The sequence below is a fragment of the Piliocolobus tephrosceles genome, chromosome 1, assembly GCF_002776525.5.
Source record: "Piliocolobus tephrosceles isolate RC106 chromosome 1, ASM277652v3, whole genome shotgun sequence".
In the NCBI taxonomy this organism is placed as follows: domain Eukaryota; kingdom Metazoa; phylum Chordata; class Mammalia; order Primates; family Cercopithecidae; genus Piliocolobus; species Piliocolobus tephrosceles.
Window position 1 is genome coordinate 17,140,177 of NC_045434.1, and position 23,325 is coordinate 17,163,501.

The 23,325-nt window shown below is 42.0% G+C and overlaps 2 protein-coding genes across 3 annotated transcripts; one reads left to right on the plus strand and one right to left on the minus strand.

The window, feature by feature from the left end:
• SPRTN (SprT-like N-terminal domain) lies at positions 1-16,630 on the minus strand. 2 transcript variants are annotated; one of them, XM_023191822.3, is made up of 5 exons: positions 15,885-16,630; positions 14,607-14,706; positions 6,130-6,258; positions 2,490-2,757; positions 1-1,439 (listed from the first exon to the last, which is right to left on the minus strand). In XM_023191822.3, exons 1-5 carry the CDS (start codon positions 16,103-16,105, stop codon positions 691-693), a joined length of 1,467 nt encoding a protein of 488 aa, XP_023047590.2. In that variant the 5' UTR covers positions 16,106-16,630; the 3' UTR covers positions 1-690. The 2 variants fall into 2 exon arrangements, with proteins under 2 accessions (XP_023047590.2, XP_023047591.2); XM_023191823.2 differs by lacking the exon at positions 6,130-6,258 and having other exon boundaries at positions 15,885-16,560.
• Positions 16,631-16,649: 19 nt separating this feature from the next.
• Positions 16,650-21,724, plus strand: EXOC8 (exocyst complex component 8). Its single transcript, XM_023191821.3, has one exon. The coding sequence runs from the start codon at positions 16,751-16,753 to the stop codon at positions 18,926-18,928; it is 2,178 nt and encodes a 725-aa protein (XP_023047589.1). The 5' UTR covers positions 16,650-16,750; the 3' UTR covers positions 18,929-21,724.
• Positions 21,725-23,325: the final 1,601 nt, after the last annotated feature.

Below are 23,325 nucleotides of genomic sequence, written 5' to 3' on the forward strand. Positions count from 1 at the left end.
GGGTTTCACCGTGTTAGCCAGGATGGTCTCGATCTCCTGACCTTGTGATCCGCCCGTCTCAGCCTCCCAAAGTGCTGGGATTACAGGCTTGAGCCACCACGCCCGGCTAATAAAATTCTTTAAAATCTAGAAAACACAGTTCCTGTTAAGATTCTGCAAACAAAAAAATTAATAAATAATACAATTTGAGTACTCTAAAACAATATACTTTGTAGTCTAGATTGTGGTTTTGGTCAGTATGTCTGACACTATGAAGATTTGCATCAGTTCAGGGAATGAGTTCTAATACTATTAATAAAGAAATAGTCAATATAACCAAATACCTGACAGGATTCCCCATATGAGTGTTTCTAGGAATGTATACAAATGAAAAGATTAACAGATTTTTAAAATCCTTAAGAGCAAGAAAGAACAAAAGTATCTAAAAATTATACATGACAGGCAGAACCTGGGTTACAGTATACCTAAGGCAAGAGTGAATGTAGCACCCTGAGACATAAAACATTTTCAAATTACAATCTTATATGTGGATATATAAAACAGGACATTTTGTATTGGTTATATGAACTGGATTATAACCTACAAATTTCAGTATTAACCAGAACTTCCTGACTGGCTGACATAGCACATTAGTGAGGTAATACAGGTGGTATTTATTTGAGATTTTGAAACCTTTTTCAAAGACTTTCTTCAGCTTTTGACTTTGATGCTGTAACCTTTGAGGCACCAGTCCAAGTGCTCATTAATCTGAGACTCCAAAACTTCATTCTGACAAACTGGGCAATTAACCATTTTGCTCTGGCTGGATGAACTGCTGGAATTCTGAGTTGTGGTTGTAGGATATGAACTATACTTTGGATCATTACCACTGCTTTCTATTTGTTTTTTCTTGATAAAAAAATTGTCAAAAACAGTCTTATCTTCTAGCCGAGGTCGTTTATTTGGGAATGTATCTTCAGACCCACTCACATCCCGGGACGGCATCACAGATGTTGATTCCATTACTTTTGAAGAATTTCTTAAGGATATCTTAGAAGATGAAACCCTTCTTTGAGAACTAGAAGATATTGAGTTTTTAGGGATGTTGCCAACTGTTTCACTTTTCCTTGGAGATCCATTCACACCTCTGAAAGCCTTTTGGTTGGCAACGGATACTCTAGGAAAGTAGTTGCTTAGAACATTTTGGTGACTGTTATTAACAGCAGGGGAGACCAGAGGATAATTTTTACTTGAATCATTCTGTTCAAATTTCACCTTGATTTTAGAATTAGGTCTTACAGCATTTGCTGAATGGTTTTGATTTAAAAGATCTTGGGTTTTATTAATGGCATGTGAAGTGATCAATTTCCCAGGTGAAGGTAAATTGCTTGTTTCTCCTAGAACATATCCTTTCCCACTAAAAGGGATTACTAGCTGGGCCTCACCTCTGTTGGGTTTATCTGCAAAAACAGCAAAGAAGATTTTTATGTAAGTGCCTCAACTCAAAAGAAATACAGTAACAAACATTAAACTAATGTACAGTTTTCTCAAAATGAAGAAATAATATTCTATGTTACATCCATACAATTCTATTAATGAGAGAAGGACAATCTTCAGAATTCAGAGTTCTGATATTGAGAGAATATAAAGGATAAAAAAAAAATTCTCTCATATTTAAATAAAGAATCTTATGCCAAAGACCAATAACAAGGCAACATTTACCTTGAAAATTACTTAGTCCTTTATGTGTAATTCCAGGAGGGAAAAATCTGCTGCCTCATTCTTATCTTTTCTTCTACTCATGAAAATGAAGATACGGTCTTTCCACATCAATTCGTCTATAGCTCCTCCACTCAATAATTAAAGATTTGGGAAATATAGCCTATGTTCTTGGGTTCTACCACATCAAATCAACAACTTCCGAAGGGAAGAAGCATCTTCAGTAACTCTGAACTTCACAGGAAAAGGGTAAATCTTGAAGATGAAGTACTGGCAAATATATGTCATATCCTTTTCCCATTCTTTGAATGAACATACATACATCAATAGAAGTCACTTGGATAGAATCCAACTGATAGGAAGGGGTGTAGTTAGGACGTATATTCCGGGCATTGTTACTTGAATTATTGTTTTTATTTTGACAATCTTTTTGCCTTCTGTTTCCTAATAACTCAGTGAATCAAGATAGGGAAAGGAACTTTACCTCAAATATTATCAGAGATTGAGTTTTGTTTCTTTGAATAAAAAGAAAGTGAAAAAAGTTAAAATAAAAATAAAAATTGAAATATCAGTGGAAACTATTCCTACTCTTACTTACTTCTGTACAAAGTCTATTTTCCTACTATCATTTCATGGATGATGGGATTTTTTCCTTAAGTCTACACTTGAAGACAGTCTACACCAGAAACAATCCTTAAGCTTATCTTAATACCAGTTCTCTGAAGGACAGTATTGTCTTTACATCGTAGCTATGGTCACATAAAAATCAGAAGGAATGTACACGAAGGTACCTTTATTCTCTGCGGCTGATACTGGTTGCTTTCCTAGTTTTGTCTTTCCTTTGCCTTTTTTTGAGTAATTCTCTGGTTCCTTGATTTTCATGTAAGTGCCTCCACAGGTTTTCTGGTGCTCAGCCCACCAATAGTCATGAGCAGAGGGTTCCCTGTTAGTAGCTCGTTTGACATAGCCGTAATAGGGCGGCCTGTGCTGGCACGGCCCATCGCAGCGCCACCAGTGTCGCCGATATTCATCCACCTCGTCGTGAAAAGTATGGTAGACCTGAGGGGAGAAGAGAATTTTTTGTATTCAATAAGCAAGTTAACAACTACAAGAAAACGATGTACATAAGCAGTCCTTTTTTTTTTTTTAATTTTTGAAACTTTGTTTCCCAGAGCTTTCTGAAGAGTTCTATTTTGGGAAAGAAAGCAACTATATTTAGTTTCTGTTCAAAAGTCGATTTTAATGGGAAAGGGCAGCAGCTAATACTTCATAAACTGTGTAAAGATAGATGCATGTGGGATTAGACGACAAAAAATCTTTTAAAAACAAAACCACAGAAAATCTTCATGAATGCTAATAGTTTCAGAAATCAAATTTGTAAATGATCAAAAATTAGGATAAAGATTTTATATAATACCACACTAAAATAAGAATCATTCCCACTGCTAAATTGAAATTTTCCCTTTAAGTAATAATAGGAAAAGGGTTCTAAAGGACTAAACTACTCCCTATAAATGCCTGACTCTAACACCACAAGTATCTTACCCAGAGAAGCTTCTGCTAAGCTCACTCTCCACATTCTCGAAGTTCTTTGCTTATGTCTCTGTAATAAGCCTTACGGGGTACCATTTTATCTGTTTATAAATATTTCTCTTACCAGACTGAAAAGTTCTCCAGGATCTGAATGTTTTAATTTTTTGTGTCCCTAATGGCTAATATAGTGCTTTTTGCACCAGGAAGGTGCTCAGTCAGAAAAGCAGCATTCATTGAGTCAAATAAAATTCTCCGAAGTGTGCTTTTCAGGCCTTAAGTAGGATGCGTTCTTTTTTCACCCTCTAGACAAAAATCCTATTTAGAATCCAAGCAGAAAACAGGTAAGGGAAAAGATCTGACTGAAAAGGGGGTCAGCCCTCCCAGCACGGTGGCACTGAGGACTACAGAGCACCATTTGAAATGACTCCTAAATGACTATGGGTATCTTATTCTTCTGCCTTCTCAGTGGAACTCTCTGTAAGAGTAAGAAGCATCTGTATATAAGATTGTGGTTTTTTACCAAAGACATTTAGCTTTCTAATAAATTCCCCTTGTGGGAAAGAATGCTAAGCTTTCTATAACTCTATAGTTTTAAACTCACTATTGCTCCATCCTAAGCAAAAAATTTCTTCTACTCAAGCATGCAAAGAATGCACATTATATTAAATGCAGAAGGGACTGAAGGACATAGGTTTTAAGGCAAAGAAGCATGGGAAACCCTGCACTCTATTATGTTCAGAACTCTTGACTTAATTCATTACCAAAAAAGACAGGGAAATGGATCTGTTTTGTTTGTTTGTCTTGTGACATGGACTCGCTCTGTTTGCCCAGGCTGGAGTGAGGTGGCATGATCTTGGCTCACTGCAACCTCCGCCTCCCAGGCTCAAGTGATCCTTCTATCTCTGTCTCCCGAGTAGCCGTGACTACAGGCATGAGCTACCACGCCTGGCTAATTTTTTTATTTTTTTGTGGAAACAAGTCTCACTATATTGCCCAGGCTGATCTCAAACTCCTGGGCTCAAGTGATCCTCCCACTTCGGCCTCCCAAAGTGCTGGGATTACAGGCGTGAGCCACCACATCCGGCCTGGATCTGTTTTGCTTCCAATTCCTGTAACTCCTAAAGCTTGGAAATGTGACTTTTAACAATGTAGTCACTAAAATAAAATTACTCTACAATGTAGATATCCTGCGGAGTTCCTTATAACAGGATGTAACCTGTAAAAGCAAGGAGTGTTCACTCCTTAAAACCTCTCCTAAATAAAAACACACAGATATCTAAGATAAAAGAACAGATACTCTTCCAACTGAACAATGGGACGTATACAAGGGCTTTGCTTATAGTGTAAGTTCTGGTTAAGAAACTAAATGTGTTTTATACAAGCAACTCTATAATTCTCTTGCTAACCTGGATTTTATTTCTGATTTTTTAAAAACTGCAAGACACTTTCCTAATGTTGAAGTAACTGTCTAATAATTAAATGAGGTCTTTAGAAAATTAAAACTGATAGCTAGAAAACCGTAATACATGGAGAGGCCAGGCATGGTACCTCATGTCTATAATCCCACCACTTTGGGAGGCTGAGATGGGAGAATCATTTGTACCCATGAGTTCAAGATCAGCCTGGGCAACATGGTGAGACCCTGTCTCTAAAAAAAAAAAAAAATTTTTTTTAAATTAGCTTGACATTGTGGCACACATCTGTAGCCCCAGCTACTCAGGAGGCTGAGGTGGGAGGATCACTTAAGCCCAGGAGGATGAGTCTGCAGTGGGCTATGAATGCACCACTGCATCCAGCCTAGGCAACAGAGCAAGACCCTATCTGAAAAATAAATAAATAAACAAAACATGGCGATTGAGCACTGTTCATTTTCTATCACACTGGATTTTGTTGCCTTTTAAAGGAAGGAAATACCCAAACATAAGAAAGAATTTAATCTATCCTATTAATATTCAATTCAGTATTTGTCAAGTCCATGTGAGGACAGTACCTTACACACCTTCTACAGATGTATTATAAAGATGGGCAAGACCTACCCTGTGTTCAAAAGTATGAAAGTAGCATAAAAAATTGTTATAGCTTAAATATCTGTTGAGGATTCAAAAGAGGGAGAAATGAGATGCCACTGGAAGGATGAAAAGCATTCGGACACAAAACAGAGCAGGGGCACGCCTTACGGAAGCTGCACATGGAGGTCAAAGGTGCAGTTAAAGAAAGAGGACACAGGCAGCAGAGTTGGAGGCAGTAAAAAAGGAACAAGGTTATTTAATAAAACGAATACAATTAAACTAATATTTAATTAGTGTCAGATTGGCTAAAATGTTTTGACGTACTTTCTCCTTTAATCCTTTCTCCTCACAAGGATCCAACAGGCAGGTATTGTTATTACTCTTATTTGCCATGGGTATAAAATGAGGCATAGAAAAGTCAGTAATTGGTGGAGCCAGGATTTGAATCCAAGCAGCCTGACGCCTCCAGCTTTTTGAACCTTAGGCTTTGCCATCTCCTGCAATGCCATACAGAGATATGAATCAAAGAATTCTGATGAGGGAATGACATCTGCAATGGTAGCAGGAATATAGGATGGACTAAAGAAGACAATAATAAGGAAACAAAGTTAAGAGATCATTATGATTCCAGAAGAGAGGTACTGCAGGCCTGAGTTACCTATGTGTAAAATGTTGACCCCGAAGAGGTCAGAAGCCTCAGGGATATCACTGGCTCTGCTGCCATTCTACCATGTGGTTCCAGACAAGCCAATTCGCTTCTCTAGGCCTCTCGTTCACTGTAGAAAATCCTCAAAGATATTTGTTTCTACCTAGTTCTCTACTTTCAATTAAATCTCAGGAGTTATTGAATAAACTACTAAATATCATAAATATATATGGCTTTCTGTACCGTTATATTGGCTCCAGTCAGGCTGTTGATGCGATGCATATGTTTACAAAATTCTGGACCATGCCCTTCTCGGTCTTTGTCATTATTAGTGACAAATAAATAGGCATGTATCATTTCATGCAGGAGGGTCTGGAACATAAAACAATCAAATTATTTTCAGAGTTTGTATGACACTTCAGAAAATATACATTTTCTTATTCTATCTGGAGTCTTTTCTGTATCACAGGCTTCCTTCAGAACTGATAAAACTCATTCTAGGCTGGGTGCAGTGGCTCACACCTGTAATCTCAACACTTTGGGAGGCAAAGGTGGGAGGATCGCTTGAGCCCAGGGGTTCGAGACCAGCCTGGGCAACATGGCGGAACCCTGTCTCTACAAAAAAATACAAAAATTAGTCAGGTGTGGTGATGCGTGCCTGTAGTCCCCGCTACACTCAGGAGGCTGAGGTGGGAGGATCCTCTGAGCCTGGGGAGGTTGAGGCTGCAGTGAGCTGTGACTGTGCCACTACACTCCAGCCAGGGTGACAGAATGAGACACTGTCTCACAAAAACAAAACAACAACAACAAAAAACCCACCTCATTCTATAAAAATTATATAAGCACACATTCACAAAACATCGCATACGAGTTGAGCATCCCAACTCTGAAAATCCAAAATGCTTCAAAATCAGAAACTTTTGAGCACCAACATGACACTCAAAAGGAAATGCTCATTGGAGCATTGCAGATTTTCAGATTTGGGATGCTCCACCTGTAAGAATAACACAAATATTCCAAAATCCGAAATCAATATGAAATCCAAGACACTTCTAGTCCCAGGCATTTTGGAGAAGGGGTACTCAAATTGGTGTAATATCTGAAGCTCTGAAAATCACAGGTTAAGAACTCCCTGTTCTAGGGAGACCTTTTTAACTATAAATCAAAATCCAGAAAAATCAATGAATTCAACTACATAAAAACTTTAAAATTCTTTTTTTTTGAACAGGGTCTTACTCTGTCACCCAGGCTGGAGTGCAGTGGCTCAATCTCTGCTCATTGCAACCTCTGCCTCCCGGGTCCAAGTGATTCTCGTGCCTCAGCCCCCTGAGTAGCTGGCACTACAGGCGCCCGCCACCATGCCTGGCTAATTTTTGTATTTTAGCAGAGACAGGGTTTGGCCATGTTGGCCAAGCTGGTCTTACACTCCTGACCTCAAGCAATCTGCCCGCCTCAGCCTCCCAAAGTGCTGGGATTACAGGCGGCAGCCACTGCACCCAGACAAAACTTTAAAATTCTATAGGAAAAAAACACCAAGTAAAAAGATAAACTCAGAAAAATATATGTATAACTCTTACCACAGGCTATTCCTAATATACAAGGAACTCCTAATGTCAACAGGAAAATGACAACCCAATTTCAAAATGGGCAAAGACCATGGAGCTCACAGAAGTAGCACAAATGACCCAGACACAAACGAAAAAATGCCCAGCTTCTGGCTCACGAGGTCAGGAGACTGAAACTGTCCTGCTCAACATGGTGAAACCCTGTCTCTACTATAATACAAAAAAAAAAATATATATATATATATATATCAGCCGGGCGTAGTTGCGCCAGCCTGTAGTCTGAGCTACTCAGGAGGCTGAGGCAGGGGAATCGCTTGAACCTGGGAGGCGTAGGTTGCAGTGAGCCGAGATTGCACCACTGCACTCTAGCCTGGGTGACGGTGATGAGACTCCTTCTCCAAAAAAAAAAGAAAAGAAAAGAAAAGAAAAAATGCCCAACTTTATTTATAAAAAGAGAAATGCGAATTAATACTACACTAGGATGGTCAGGCATGGTGGCTCATGCCTATAATCCCAGCACTTTAGGAGGCTGAAGTGGGAGGATTGCTTGAGGCCAAGAGTTCAAAACCAGCCTGGTCAACATAGACCTTGTCTCTACAAAAAAATTAAAACAATTAGCTGTGCACCTGTAGTTCTAGCTACTCAGGGGGCTGAGACGGGGGGATTGCTTGAGGCCAGGAATTCAAGGTTGCAGTGACCTATGATTACCTCCAGCCTAGACAACCCAGCAAGACCCTGTCTCAAAAAACAAAAAAAAAAACCCCACAAAAACCCAACACTACACTAGGATGTTATTTATTGCTTATCAAGATTGGTAAAACTCCTAAAGTTTGACACCATTAGTAAAGCCAAGGGAAAATAAACATTCCTATATATTGCTGGTAGGAGTGCAATTCTCCGATGGAAAATTTGGTAGCATCTAACAAAATTACAAATGCATTTGTTTTCTCAGAGAGCAATACCTAGACCAGCATGCACGGTCATATGTACAAGGTGTATTCACTGTGACACTGCTTATAATAGCAAAAGATTAGAAATAACTCCAGTGTTTTGTACATCCATATAATGGAATTCTATGCAGCCATAAAAAAGAATGAGAAGGATCTATGTGAAATGGTTTGGAGAAAGCTATAGAGTGTATTAATGAAAAAGACAGGGGGCTGGGCACGGTGGCTCACGCCTGTAATCCCAGCACTTTGGGAGGCCGAGGCAGGTGGATCACCTGAGGTCAGGAGTTCAAGACCAGCCTGGTCAACATGGTAAAACCCCATCTCTACTAAATACACAAAAATTATCCAGGCATGGTGACAGGCGCCTGTAATCCCAGCTACTCGGGAGGCTGAGGCAGAGGCAGGAGAATCCCCTGAACCTGGGAGGCAGAGGTTGTGATGAGCCGAGATCACGACACTGCATAAGTCTGGGCAGTAAGAGTGAAACTTCGTCTCAAAAAAGGAAAAAAGAAAAAGACAAAGTACAGAAGACCGTACGTAGTATTTTGTGTAAGAAAAATTTCATGTGGTGGTGAGGAGGAATAAAAATGGATAGAAATATTTGCAAAACAGAAAAATGAAAGAGTAAAAAGAAACTAACAGTTCCTACAGCAAGTAAGGAGTTCAAGATAGAGGAGGACATTGAACAAGACATCTCTGTATATAGCTTTCTACAGTTTTTGGGTTTTGATTCAGAAATCATGAAAACTTTAAAACAGACACTAAAACCTACTGCTCATTCCACACCAAAGATGTACAAGTTTCTGTGCAAAATTAACAAAAGCATTTAAGGTTGCTGGGGTTTTTGCTCTAAAAAATACAAATAATTTTTTTAAGCAAAAATCATAAATATCTTCAAAGACATACCTCTTTCATGATCCTCCATAATTTTTTTAAAAAAGAATTTCCATCAGAAGAACTAGATTGTCATTAATGAATTTTAGTCTTACAAAATTATGCTGAACAGAAAAATGAGAGAATCAAACATTTTAACTTGGTCATTCATATATCCCTGTAAAAATTATCAACTGTTTATCTCTTAAAAGGAACTTTACTTATTTATCTTATTATTTCTCAGAGATGGGGTCTCACTTTTTCACACAGACTGGAGTGCAGTGGCTTGGTTATATTTCACTGCAGCCTCAAATTCCTGGCATCAAGTGATCCTTCTGTCTCAGCCTCCTGAGTAGCTGGGAACATGCCACCACACCCGGCTAATTTTTTTCAAGATGGTGACAAGGGCTCACCATCTTGCCCAGACAGGTTTCCAACTCCTGGGCTCAAGCAATCCATCTGTCTTGGCCTGGAACCACACGCATGAGCCACTGTACCCAGCCAGAACTTTATTTTTCAAGTAAATGCCACTCAACGAAGAAGACTTAAATTCAAGAAAGGTACTGCAAAAGTTTCTCAACATTCTAAATTAGAGTAATGATAAAGAACTATTCTCATAAAGGAGAAACAAATTTAGGTTCCTGATTTTGGGCTCAATTTAATTAAACATTAAAAACACCTTGAAAATGGTACTGAACTTTTCTTTGTATCTATCATTTTCCACGTTTAGTTTTAATTCAAGGATCTATACAACACAGTCCCAAAATACCTCTGTTTTCCACGACTGTTCTATTCGGTCAAAATGAACCACCTCTAGTCCTAAATATGCCCCCAGTTGTCTGAACTCACTTTTGTTCACATTATTCCCACTCCTTCTGCCAAGAGTAGCCTCCTGTCCTATCTCTGCTTGTCAAAAGTACAATTCGTCCTCTAATGCTCACCTCTCCACGTTTTAATCAGCAGGAGTGACGGGCTGAATGGTAAAGGGGACAGAACAAGAGCCTTGGAGTCAGGGATACTGGAACCTAAACCCACGATCATATGCATGAGACCTGGGACAGGTTCCAAGTGGCTCCTCATCTCTAAAATGGGATGTCCTCATTTTGCATGGCTGTGGTAAACGCTACGTTTAGTCCAAGGTCTGACACACAATAGGTGCTCAATAGTGAGCAGGAGGAGTGGTGATGGTAGGAATTAAATGTACAGTTATAAAGCTTTCCCTGACCTCCTCAACCAGATAAAGTCTGTTCCTTTTCTGAACTCCCTTCACTATGATTTAGTTAACTACAGTTGTGCCTCACTTGACAGGGATATGTTCTGAAAAATCCATTGTTAGGAGATTTTGTCATTGTGCAAACATCTTAAGAGTGCACTTAAACAAACCTAGACGGTATAGCCTGTAAACACCGAGGCTATAGAGTATAGCCTGCTGCTCCTAGGAAATAAACCTGTACAGGATGTTACTGTACTGAATGCTGTAGGCAAGTGCAACACAATGGTAAGTATTTGTGCAACTAAATATAAAGAAGATAAACGGTACAATAAAAATACGGTCTTGGTCGGGCGCAGTGGCTCATGCCTGTAATCCCAGCACTTTGGGAGGCCGAGGCGGATGGATCACGAGGTCAGGAGATCGAGACCATCCTGGCTAACATGGTGAAACCCCGTCTCTACTAAAAAAAAATACAAAAAATTAGCCGAGTGTGGTGGCAGGTGCCTGTAGTCCCAGCTACTCGGGAGGCTGAGGCAGGAGAATGGCGTGAACCTGGGAGGCGAAGCTTGCAATGAGCGGAGATGCACCACTGCACTCCAGCCTGGGCAACAGAGGGAGACGCTGTCTCTAAAAAAAATATAGTCTTGGCTGGGCACGGTGGATCACACCTGTAATCCCAGCACTTTGGGAGGCTGAGGCAGGAGGATCACCTGGGGTCAGGAATTCGAGACCAGCCTGGCCAACATGGTGAAACCCCACCACTACTAAAAATACAAAAAGTAGCCGGGTGTGGTGGCGCACACCTGTAATCCCAGCTTCTTGGGAGGCTGAGGTAGGAGGATCTCTTGAACCAGGGAGGCAGAGGCTGCAGGGAGCCAAGATCATGTCACTGCACTCCAGCCTGGGCAACAAGACCAAAACTCCATCTCAAAAAACAAAAGATAAAAATAAATAAATAAGTAAAAATATGGTCTTATAATCTTGTGGGACCACTGTTATACATGGGGTCCATCATTGACTAAAATGTCATTTTGTAACTTTCTGGCAACAGGAAATGCTCACTTGATACCATTATACATTCCCCATTCTCTTCTCACCCACTACTTAAAACCATTTTTTTATGTGTTTATGTAATCATTTACCTAATACATATTCATTGAGCAACTCCTCCAGTTAGGGCTCCTTGTAAAGCTGATTTGGTTAATTATGCTGTTCAACTTTTTAAAATGTGTATTACTTTTTTCTGCTTATTCATTGGGTTACTAAGAAGGTTGTGTTAACATTCTGCAAGTATGAGGCTGGGCGTCGTGGGTTACACCTGAATCCCACCACTTTGGGAGGCTGAGGCAGGAGGATTGCTTGGGCCTGGGAGGTTGAGGCTGTAGTGAGACAGGGTCTTGCTCTGTCACCTACACTGTACTGCCGTGGTGTGATCTCAGCTCACTGTAACCTCCGCCTCCCGGCTTCAAGCAACTTTTTTTTTTTTTTTGAGATGGAGTCTCATTCTGTTGCCTGGGCTGGAGTGCAGTGGCCGGATCTCAGCTCACTGCAAGCTCTGCCTCCTGGGTTTATGCCATTCTCCTGCCTCAGCCTCCCAAGTGGCTGGGACTACAGGCGCCCGCCACCTCGCCCGGCAATTTTTTTTTTTTTTTTTTTGTATTTTTTAGTAGAGACGGGGTTTCACCATGTTAGCCAGGATGGTCTCGATCTCCTGACCTCGTGATCCACCCGTCTCGGCCTCCCAAAGTGCTGGGATTACAGGCTTGAGCCACCGCGCCCAGCCTCAAGCAATTCTTGTGCATCAGCTTCCTGAGTAGCTGGGACTACAGGTGTGTGTCACCACACCCAGCTAATTTTTGTATGTTTAGTAGAGACGGGGTTTCACCATGTTGGTCAGGCTGGTCTCAAACTCCTGGCCTCAAGTGATCCACCTGTCTCAGCTTCCCAAAGTGCTGGGATTACAGGCATGAGCCACTGCGCCCAGCCTGATTGTAGATTCTTTTTGTTTCTGCTAATTTATGCCTCATAAAATTTAAAGCTACGTTATTACTTTTAGGGACATTATGTATTGCTGTTTAATAGATTGTTTTATTATTATAAAATATCCCACTTTTCCTCTAGTAAAACTTCTTCTCTTGAAGTTTTCAGTCTGATACTAATACTGGTTGAACATCCCTAATTTGACAATCCAAAATCTGAAATGCTCCAAAATCCAAAACTTTTTGAGCACTTACAAGACGCTTAAAGGCTATGTTCTAAGGAAATGCACACTAAAGCCATTTCAGATTTGGGACTTTTGGATTAGGAAAGCTCAACCAGTAAGTATAGTGCAAATATTCCAAATTAAAAAAAAAAAAATCTGAAATCTGAAACACTTCTGGTCCCAAACACTTTGGATAATGAGTACTCAAGCTTATAGCCACAATAGTTTTCTGCTGTTAAGTGTTCGGATGATTACTTTTCCTCATCCTTTTAAACTTAAAATAAGTGTGTCTTTACTGTAAGCATGCCATTCCATGTATTTAATGAAGTGTTTAGTCCACTGACATTTAATTATTGATACTTTGTTCACACCTACCTTTCTCTTTGTATCATCTGAGCTGTGTCCTTTTTCATTCATCAAGTATTTCTACTGTACCATTTGACATTTAGTAGCTATTTTTTAAACAAATTGTGGTAAAAAAAATTAACAAAATTCCCCATCATACCCATTTTTATGTGTACAGTTCAGTATTGAGTATATTCACATTGTCATGTAATCCATTGCCTTTTATTATCCTTAAAAACAGCATCTCTCATCTCCAAGCATGTTTTAACATGTTTCCCGGGCCGGGCGCGGTGGCTCAAGCCTGTAATCCCAGCACTTTGGGAGGCCGAGACGGGCGGATCACGAGGTCAGGAGATCGAGACCATCCTGGCTAACACGGTGAAACCCCGTCTCTACTAAAAACTACAAAAAAAAACTAGCCGGGCGAGGTAGCGGCGCCTGTAGTCCCAGCTACTGGGAGGCTGAGGCAGGAGAATGGCGTGAACCCGGGAGGCGGAGCTTGCAGTGAGCTGAGATCCGGCCACAGCACTCCAGCCTGGGCCACAGAGCCAGACTCCGTCTCAAAAAAAAAAAAAAAAAAAAAACATGTTTCCCACCCCATGCTGAGGAACTACCACCCTGCTCTTCTGTACAGACTTTTTGTTTTTTTGGTTTTTTTTGAGACGGAATTTCGCTCTTATTGCCCAGGCTGGAGTGCAATCGCACAGTCTCAGCTCACTGCAACCTCCACCTCCTGGGTTCAAGAGATCCTCCTGCCTCAGCTCCCACTGCTCCATTCTGCTAGATGAAGTACCAGCTCTAAATGTGAAGCGTGCCCTCACACTGGTTTCTGCTGCCAGCTCGGCTAGGTGTCCTGAGCGTACAGCAGTGTGGCAGCCCAACTGAGGAGAATCAAAATTTGTGTTTCTCAACAGGAAGATGTGGATCCCGTTTTCTCTGCTTCTAAACACATAACTTAAGCCAGTTACTTAACCTCTCTGAACCTTAATTTCTTTACTCATAAAAATGAAAATAGCAACACATGAACATAAACAGGCCTGTTGTAAAATCAAAACAGATAATATACCTAGAAGCCTTTTTTTTTTTTTTTAAGATGGAGTCTGGCTCTGTAGCCCAGGCTGGAGTGCAGTGGTGCAATCTCGGCTCACTGCAAGCTCCGCCTCCCGGGTTCACACCATTCTCCTGCCTCAGCCTCCGGAGTAGCTGAGACTATAGGCGCCCGCCATCACGCTCGGCTAATTTTTTTTTTTTTTAGTAGAGACGGGGTTTCACCATGTTGGTCAGGATGTTCTCGATCTTCTGACCTCGTGATCCGCCCGCATCGGCCTCCCAAAGTGCTGGGATTACAGGCGTGAGCCACCGCACCCGGCCTCTAGAAGCCTTTTTTTTTCCCACTATGAAGCACTATAAAAAACATAAGGTGTTCATTATTATTTGCCCCATAATTCAAGTTTGCACTGACGGCAAAGTGACTTTTTTAAAGACACATACAGGTGAATTCACAGCAGTCTAAATCGATGACAAGCATTTGTAAATTACTGAGCTAGGAAGCAAGTTTACATGAAAAATACCTCTACAAGATCCTTTCTTGGTCTCAACTTTAAAAGGGGTTCGCTGAGACGGATGGAACACATTCCACCCTTCCCTTCATAGCTGCATATCCCAGCACACCTAGAAAACAATCACCATAAAAATGTGTTACATTGACCAAATATGCCCAAGTCCTTACACATTCTTGGGCAGTGCATACTAAGAGAACTCAGTTGGCAGATGGCTTTCTTGAGAGTATACCCCCTTGGTTAGCAGATACTTGCATTTCACCCAATTAATTAGTTACAGCCCCGGGGGCGCCTCCCACGACGGCTCCCCCGCCAGGCAAGGAAGGAAAGCAGCGCATTCTCACCACCCTGCTTGAGAAGGTGGAAGGCTGCAGGCACCTGATAGAGACGCCAGGACAGTACCTGGTGTACAACGGGGACCTAGTGGAATACGATGCGGACCACGTGGCCCAACTGCAGCTTCCCTTGCCCCAGCTAGGCTGCAACAGCTCAAAGGCAATCCTATTCTGCTACTCCCAGTCTCCTTAGGACAAATCACAGTTTGGTGTTATTAACAAGCAGGTATCTCCAACAGCGTATCTCCAAAATTATAACAGACGCCTGTATAAAGGAGATTGGTACTTTAAACACAATTTAATATGATATCTTAATTTGTTTGACTGTAGGTTGTTTTCTGTCAACTCAAAAACAAGCATGCTGGTGGTATACAACTGTTATCTTAAACTTCACCCTGTTCACGTGCAGGAGTAGATTATTATTTCAAATACGGATTTCTCAAATTTAGCATGTAGAAAAAGAACCGTTTTAAAAGCATCACTGAAGATCCCCACTGCAACACACGAGCTCACTAAAGTGGGTTCCTAACGGGAAGAGAGGAGGGGAACACACATCCTTTGGAGGTTACTCTGCGTCCTCAGCACTTTCTTAGGGGCAGATTTGGTTGCTTTTCCCTTCTGGGTCCTACAGCACTATCATAAGGCAAATCAGGAACTTGTTATTTTTAAGTTTAGTGAGATTCAAACACAAATCTCTTTTCTCGTTATGGCCCTGAGTCCAACCGTGGCGGTGGGGTCTACACAGCTTTCTTATTGTTCGAGTGGGAAAAAAGGTAAGGAAGAGAGAAATACGCCAAGGCAGGAACTGCCAGGTCCAAAACCAAACCCCCCCCCCCCCCCACTCATTTAACGCCCCCTGGGACCGTCGGACCAGAGAAAGGAGAGAAGACCAGGGCCCGGGGCTGCAGGAGAACTGCCAGTCCCGCCTCTTTCCCCAGCGGGGCTCGGAACTCACAGGGTCATTCGCACGCTCCACTTCACCTCGACGGCCTCCAGCTGGCCCCAGAAGAACTGGTCGTTAAACTGAACAAACAGGGCCTGCAAGTCCGGCGTGGGGTCCACCAACTCCCACGAAGCGTCCACTAGCGACAGGGACTCCTGGGCCTGATCGCGCTGGGCCTCCTGCAAGTTCCACTCCTCCTGAAGCCGCAGTGCCAACATCAGGTCATCATCCATCGTTGCCAGGATCACAGGCGTGATCGGCCGGCGTCAGGCTGGCTCCGAGTTAGGCTGCGACCCCAAGCCGCCTAGCGGAGGACCAGGACTAGCTCCTAGGAGATACCGGCTCTCGAGACGGCCAGTCAATCCCGCGAGAGTTCGCGGAAACTCGCTTGAGAACCAGAACGTGAACGAGAACGGGGCTTACCCCAAACGCCGAAGCCAAGATTCTAGGGCTTTGAAAAAAGCAGTCAGCATGACACCTCCTAGTGGGCGCAGAACCTGGGCTCACAGGGCTCCGGCCGTACGAAGCTTTCAGGAAGCTAGTTCCAGCCTTCACTCTTTGCCGGTTATTTCAAACCTCAACGTCACGCTCAGTCCATGCGCAGTACCCAAATTTCTCTCGGCCTCTCCCCTCACTTCCGCACTAGCTCCTGCGGCACATGCGCTTTAACTGATGGCAGTCCTGCGCAGGCGCAATGTCTGCGCTCAGCCCCCTTGCGCAGGCGCAGTGTCTGACGCTCAGACCCGGCGCAGGCGCACTCGTCTCGTTCCAATTCCTGCTCCCTCAGCCCAGGAGCTCGACGGGTCTTGGGTGGGTGTAGACAGCCGCGGCGGCTGCGGCGCTGATAGTGACAGTGAGTGCGTGAGACCCGGACGGAAATGGCGATGGCGATGTCGGACAGTGGGGCGAGCCGCCTGCGTCGGCAGCTGGAGTCAGGGGGTTTTGAGGCGCGGCTGTACGTGAAGCAGCTCTCGCAGCAGTCGGATGGGGACCGGGACCTCCAGGAGCACCGGCAGCGCATCCAGGCGCTGGCGGAGGAGACGGCGCAGAACCTGAAGCGCAACGTCTACCAGAACTACCGGCAGTTCATAGAGACGGCCCGCGAGATCTCCTACCTGGAGAGCGAGATGTACCAGCTCAGCCACCTGCTGACGGAGCAGAAGAGCAGCCTGGAGAGCATCCCGCTTACGTTGCTGCCTGCCGCAGCTGCCGCCGGAGCCGCTGCCGCCTCTGGTGGGGAGGAGGGAGTCGGTGGGGCGGGGGGCCGAGACCACCTCCGAGGCCAGGCCGGTTTTTTCTCCACCCCCGGGGGCGCCTCCCGCGACGCCTCCGGTCCAGGCGAGGAAGGAAAGCAGCGCACTCTCACTACCCTGCTTGAGAAGGTGGAAGGCTGCAGGCATTTGCTGGAGACGCCGGGACAGTACCTGGTGTACAACGGGGACCTAGTGGAATACGATGCCGACCACATGGCCCAACTGCAGCGGGTGCACGGCTTTCTCATGAACGATTGTTTGTTGGTGGCTACCTGGCTGCCGCAGCGGCGGGGAATGTATCGCTACAACGCTCTCTATTCCCTAGATGGTTTGGCCGTAGTCAATGTCAAGGACAACCCGCCCATGAAGGACATGTTCAAGCTGCTTATGTTCCCCGAGAGCCGTATTTTCCAGGCCGAAAATGCTAAAATCAAACGAGAGTGGCTGGAAGTGCTGGAGGAGACCAAGAGAGCCCTCAGTGAGAAAAGGCGAAGGGAGCAGGAAGAGGCAGCGGCCCCTCGAGGGCCACCCCAAGTGACTTCCAAGGCCACTAACCCATTTGAGGATGACGAAGAAGAAGAACCAGCTGTTCCTGAGGTAGAGGAAGAGAACGTGGACCTCTCCATGGAATGGATCCAGGAGTTGCCTGAAGACCTGGATGTCTGCATTGCGCAGAGGGACTTTGAAGGGGCTGTTGACCTGCTGGATAAATTGAACCACTACCTGGAAGATAAGCCTAGCCCACCTCCTGTAAAAGAACTAAGGGCCAAAGTGGAGGAGCGAGTTCGACAGCTCACTGAGGTGCTGGTTTTCGAACTCTCCCCAGATCGTTCCCTGAGAGGTGGTCCCAAGGCTACTCGCAGAGCAGTTTCGCAACTGATTCGCCTGGGCCAGTGCACGAAGGCCTGTGAGCTATTTTTGAGAAACAGGGCAGCCGCTGTTCATACAGCAATTCGTCAGCTTCGCATTGAAGGCGCCACTTTACTCTATATTCATAAGCTGTGCCATGTCTTCTTTACCAGCCTTCTTGAGACTGCAAGAGAATTTGAGATCGATTTTGCAGGCACTGACAGCGGCTGCTACTCCGCCTTTGTGGTCTGGGCAAGATCAGCCATGGGCATGTTCGTGGATGCTTTCAGCAAGCAGGTGTTTGATAGTAAGGAGAGCCTCTCGACAGCAGCTGAGTGTGTAAAAGTGGCTAAGGAGCATTGCCAGCAACTGGGTGATATCGGACTGGACCTCACCTTCATCATCCATGCCCTTCTGGTGAAAGACATCCAAGGGGCCTTGCACAGTTACAAAGAAATCATCATCGAAGCCACTAAACATCGCAACTCTGAAGAGATGTGGAGAAGGATGAACTTGATGACGCCAGAAGCCCTGGGTAAGCTCAAAGAAGAGATGAAAAGTTGTGGGGTAAGTAACTTTGAGCAGTACACAGGGGATGACTGCTGGGTGAACCTAAGTTACACAGTGGTTGCTTTCACCAAACAGACCATGGGCTTCTTGGAAGAGGCTCTGAAGCTGTATTTCCCAGAGCTGCACATGGTACTTTTGGAGAGCCTGGTGGAAATCATTTTGGTTGCTGTTCAGCATGTGGATTATAGTCTTCGATGTGAGCAGGATCCAGAGAAGAAAGCTTTTATCAGACAGAATGCATCCTTTTTATATGAAACAGTCCTCCCTGTGGTGGAGAAAAGGTTTGAAGAAGGTGTGGGGAAACCTGCCAAGCAACTCCAAGATCTGAGAAATGCATCTAGACTTATTCGTGTGAATCCTGAAAGTACAACATCAGTGGTCTAATGCTTGGGTCTGTTTATATGTATGTATATAGAGAGAGAGCTTATATATTATTTATATTTATATTAAGTTGTATTAGCATACTCTTTATAGTTTCAAACACAACTTGAAAATTAAAAGTGCCCTCTTAGAATACAAAAATCAAAAAGAGGAAAAGAAGTTAAATTAAGCCCAAATAACAAAAATACTGGAATTATTAAAACATATAGTATGCTAGCTATCCTTTTAAATTATGCTGATTCTCTTCTGAAATTATGGTCACACTATACACTATAGCATTTCAGTTTTATCCTTTGATAAAACACTTTTTTTTTTTTTTCTTTTTTTGAGACAGGGTCTCACCCTGTTGCACAGGCTGGAGTACAGTGGCAGGGTCACAACTAACTGCAGCCTTGACCTCCCAGGCTTAGGCAATCCTCCCACCTCAGCCTCCCATGTAGCTGGAACCACAGGCTGGCACCACCATACCCAACTAATTTTTGTATTTTTTGTAGAGATGGGGTTTTACCATGTTGCCCAGGCTAGTCTTTTCTTATTTTTTTTTCCCCACAGTATATATTATACAGCAGAGTAATAATATCTATAAATACATAGAGTTTATGTTGTGAAAATTTTCCCAATTCACTAAAAGGTTTCCTAAAGGGTACAGTGCAGTATAAAACACCCTGCCTCATATATTTCTCCTCAAAACCTTGGACTATTTGGGAAAAAGAAAAGCGTTGGGAAAATTGGTTTTAGGATAAGTTTTAGTCAAAAGAATTCTTTCTTGAAACTAGCTGGTGTGTGGATTCAGATACTCTGATCCTTACAGAATCCAAGAGGAAGCTTTCATAAAAACAATTCAGCAACTATTTCTAATATTATTTGAATGGCTAATTTTCAGTTACTAATTAGCAGCTTTGTAATACTTGATTCAGGAGCGTTTACTTGGAAATCCTAAGGACTATAATAAAATTTTTCAACATATTTCTAAATTGCGTGAGTTTCCAACTGTAGCTTTTGCCTTTGTCACATTTTAAAAAATAATAATAGGCAGGACACATTGGGGACTCTGGCAGCAGTTGCCAGGTTTTAGCTGCCACCGCTTCAGTTTAAGATATAGCTGTCCCATCCTCCCCCATTCAGGGTAGGATATATAGTGGCCTAGACGTCATGCAAATGGAAAAAAAGTTTGAACTGAAATATTTATTTAGATTTCAGGGTCTAGATGGATGGGAAATTAGAAAAACATATGCAAATCTCAGTGTTCTCACTATGACTACTCTGAGCAGAGATTTGGTTTTGTTTCTTTTTGTACCAAACTGAAAACAGGTGAGACAATGTGCCCACAACAAAGGGAAGAAGAGAACCTTCTGTGACTCCTAAAATGTTCCATGCTGCATTTTTCTTGTTTCATTTTTTTTAAAACATGAGTATGATGCTTACTTCAAATTGTTTAGTAAAACAAAATAAGAAATGTGAGCTTCCCAAGGTTTCTAAACTATCGCTTCTATTGTATATTCTATAACATTCCTTCTACTTTGAGAGAAACTGTGCTTGCTGTGATCCATTTTGTCTCTAGCTTCTAGTTGTGATTCTTGTCCATAAGCACCAAATTTGATGCCCATGATTTCAAAAGGTCATTTCTTTTATCTAAATGAAAATGGTGGTACTAAGACTGTGAAAATTATGTGAAACCTAAAATAGTTGCCAAAGTGGCTCAGGGTTGTAAAATTCATTGACTTAATTATTCATGTGCCAGATCAACCCCTTTATTTTCTCTTTAGCTATGCATATTTAAAATATTGGAAAGTATCAGATTTACAGGTTTTCTTTGACCAATTTTTTTCACATAACTTTAGGATTTTCGAAAGTTATAACCATAACTGGATATCTTAGCTGAGCAAAGGCGGTTATAATTTGGCTTTTTAAGATCACTGGAAATTGTTAAAATTTTGTGGTAATTATGATTATTCTGTGCCATTTACAGTTTCTAATACTATACTGTATGAAATATGTATAAATATTTGATGCTGAGTCTGTGAAATGATACTTCTGAAATCAAAATTCCTCATAAGGCATGAAGCTGTAAAAACTTAAATGTGTATAGTTAGATATTTAAATAGTTGCTTCTTCATAGAATTGTCTGCTTTTTAAAACTGGAAGTACAGGATTTTCTTCAGGTAAAATCTGTGTGTTCCAATTACAGTTGTAGCTGAAGGAAGTATGCTTTTGGTAAGTCAATTAGTATGGTAAGTTGACAAAAGACCCCCAGTGTTGTACCCAGACAGAACAATTATGTTGCATTCCTCAAAGTGGAGTGGGCTTTCTTCTCTAATTATTTTGTTTTATTAAACTCAAAGACAAGTTCTAAAAATTGAATGCAATGAGAGATTGTTCAGAAATATAACATATACTTAAATATACCACTTAAGCATTGATTGACTTTTCTTGTTTGCTTCAAGAATATAAAACTTGTCACTTGAGCTTGGAATCATGGGCTTGATTGAATTAATTACTCTTGGGAAAAAAGACAACTTGTGGCATTAAGTCTCGTTTTGATTAAAGCCTCATTTCACATAATTGCTAAAAACTCACTTTTGTTTAATATACTACCTATAGTTTAATTATCAGCACTTGTATTTTGTAACTTGATATCTTACCTAGGATTGGGAATTTGGGACATGACATGTACTACAAAAGTCAGTCTATGTACATATTGCTTTTTGATGTGCTGTGATATGAGGGAATCTGAAATGTTTCATAAAAATAAAGCTTAAACATTGTCTTACACTGGATAAAAGTGATATTACAATATTATATCTATTGCTCTTCTTTAGTATTCAATATTTTTATATTCTTGTTACTGAAATATTCTTTGAAGACCTTAGTTTTTTGTTTTATTTATGTGGGGAGGATAGTTAGGAAGCAGTTTGCTAAATTAAGTAAGTGTTCTGCTTACCATCAGAATTGTGAATAAATCAGATGTCAATTTTTTAAGATTTCCTTGAATGGAAAATTTCAGAGGTACAAAATGCGAATTTATTCTAAAAAAGTAGATTTTATACCATCTGCACATTTCTAAATAAAGCAAATAAAGTTTAGGCCACAAGACCTAGGAACTAAATGACAAGGCTCAACATTTTTTTTTTTTTTTTTTTTGAGACAGAGTCTTCCCATGTCGCCCAAGCTGGAGTGCAGTGGTGCGATCTCTGCTCACTATGTCTGCCTCCAGGGTTCAAGCCATTCTCCTATCTCAGCCTCCTGAGTAGCTGAGATTACAGGTGCCCACCACCGTTCCCGGCTAATGTTTGTATTTTTAGTAGAGATGGGGTTTCACCATGTTGGCCAGGCTGGTCTCGAACTCCTGACCTCAGGTGACCCGCCAGCCTCGGCCTCCCAAAGTGCTGAGATTACAGGCGTAAGCCACCATGCCTGGCCAGGCTCGCCCTTTTGAAAGTAATATGTATATACTGAGGAAATTATCTCATATTTAAAAGTATCAAATGCTATGTTTCATATTGACTGTAATGTGGGAGTGCAGAAGACAAAATAATTTTAAACATACTTTGTCCTCTTAAGATGCTTAGAAATTGGAAAAAGTCCACAAATGTAAGTGAGAGAAAAATGCACAGCTGTGTACAGTGGGAATACCAAGAAGGAAGAGAGCAGTGTACTTTTAAGGAGTTCAGAAAATTCTCATGGAATTGTTGGCATTTGAGCTGGTCCTTGAAGAATGGACAAGATTAAATGTGCAAAGAAAAAGGAAGAGGAGGACCTGAGCCCAAGGCACAGAAGTGGGAATGTGGGTGTCATATGAAGAGACCTTTCTGGATAGATTGCAGAGTCTGGAAAAGCGTAAATAAGCCACACTTGCCTACAAAGGAAACTTCAATCCATATGCAATGTGCAGAAGAGTTAAAGTAAAAAGTCAAAGTCCTCATCCCCCAACAATCCCACTCACCAGAGGTAACCACTAGTAAGAATTTCATACACATATTGTTCCAGAAATTGGATCATACTCTGCATACAGTTCTGCATCTTGATTTTAGTCACTTAGCAATTTGGTGTTTTTAAGACATCTCACATCAGTACCTCTAACTGTACCTCACTGGGTTTTTCTTCTGCGATTGGGTAGTAGTCAATCACAGTAAATGAATATATCATAATTTTGCATTTTCCAATTATTTGGTTGGCTGCAAGTTTTGGTGATTACAAAGAAAAAACATTCTGAAAACCTGTGCACATCCTCATATTTGCTTACGTGAATATACCTATGGGATGTATTTTTAAAAATTACTCTGCCAAACTACATTTTAAATTTAAGCATTACCAGTTGCTCATCAGGAGCATTAAATCATTTTAAGCTCTCTCCAACAGTATAGGAAAATACCTGTTTACATGAATGCTCATAAACCTGT

Coding starts and splice junctions, on each gene's coding strand:
- SPRTN (XM_023191822.3), bottom strand. CDS start 16,105: ATGGATGATGACCTGATGTTGGCACTGCGGCTTCAGGAGGAGTGGAAC. Junction 2,758..6,129: donor TGACTGGAGCCAATATAACG/GTACAGAAAGCC, acceptor TTCTCCCCTCAG/GTCTACCATACTTTTCACGA. Junction 1,440..2,489: donor ATCAGCCGCAGAGAATAAAG/GTACCTTCGTGT, acceptor CTGTTTTTGCAG/ATAAACCCAACAGAGGTGAG.
- EXOC8 (XM_023191821.3), top strand. CDS start 16,751: ATGGCGATGGCGATGTCGGACAGTGGGGCGAGCCGCCTGCGTCGGCAG.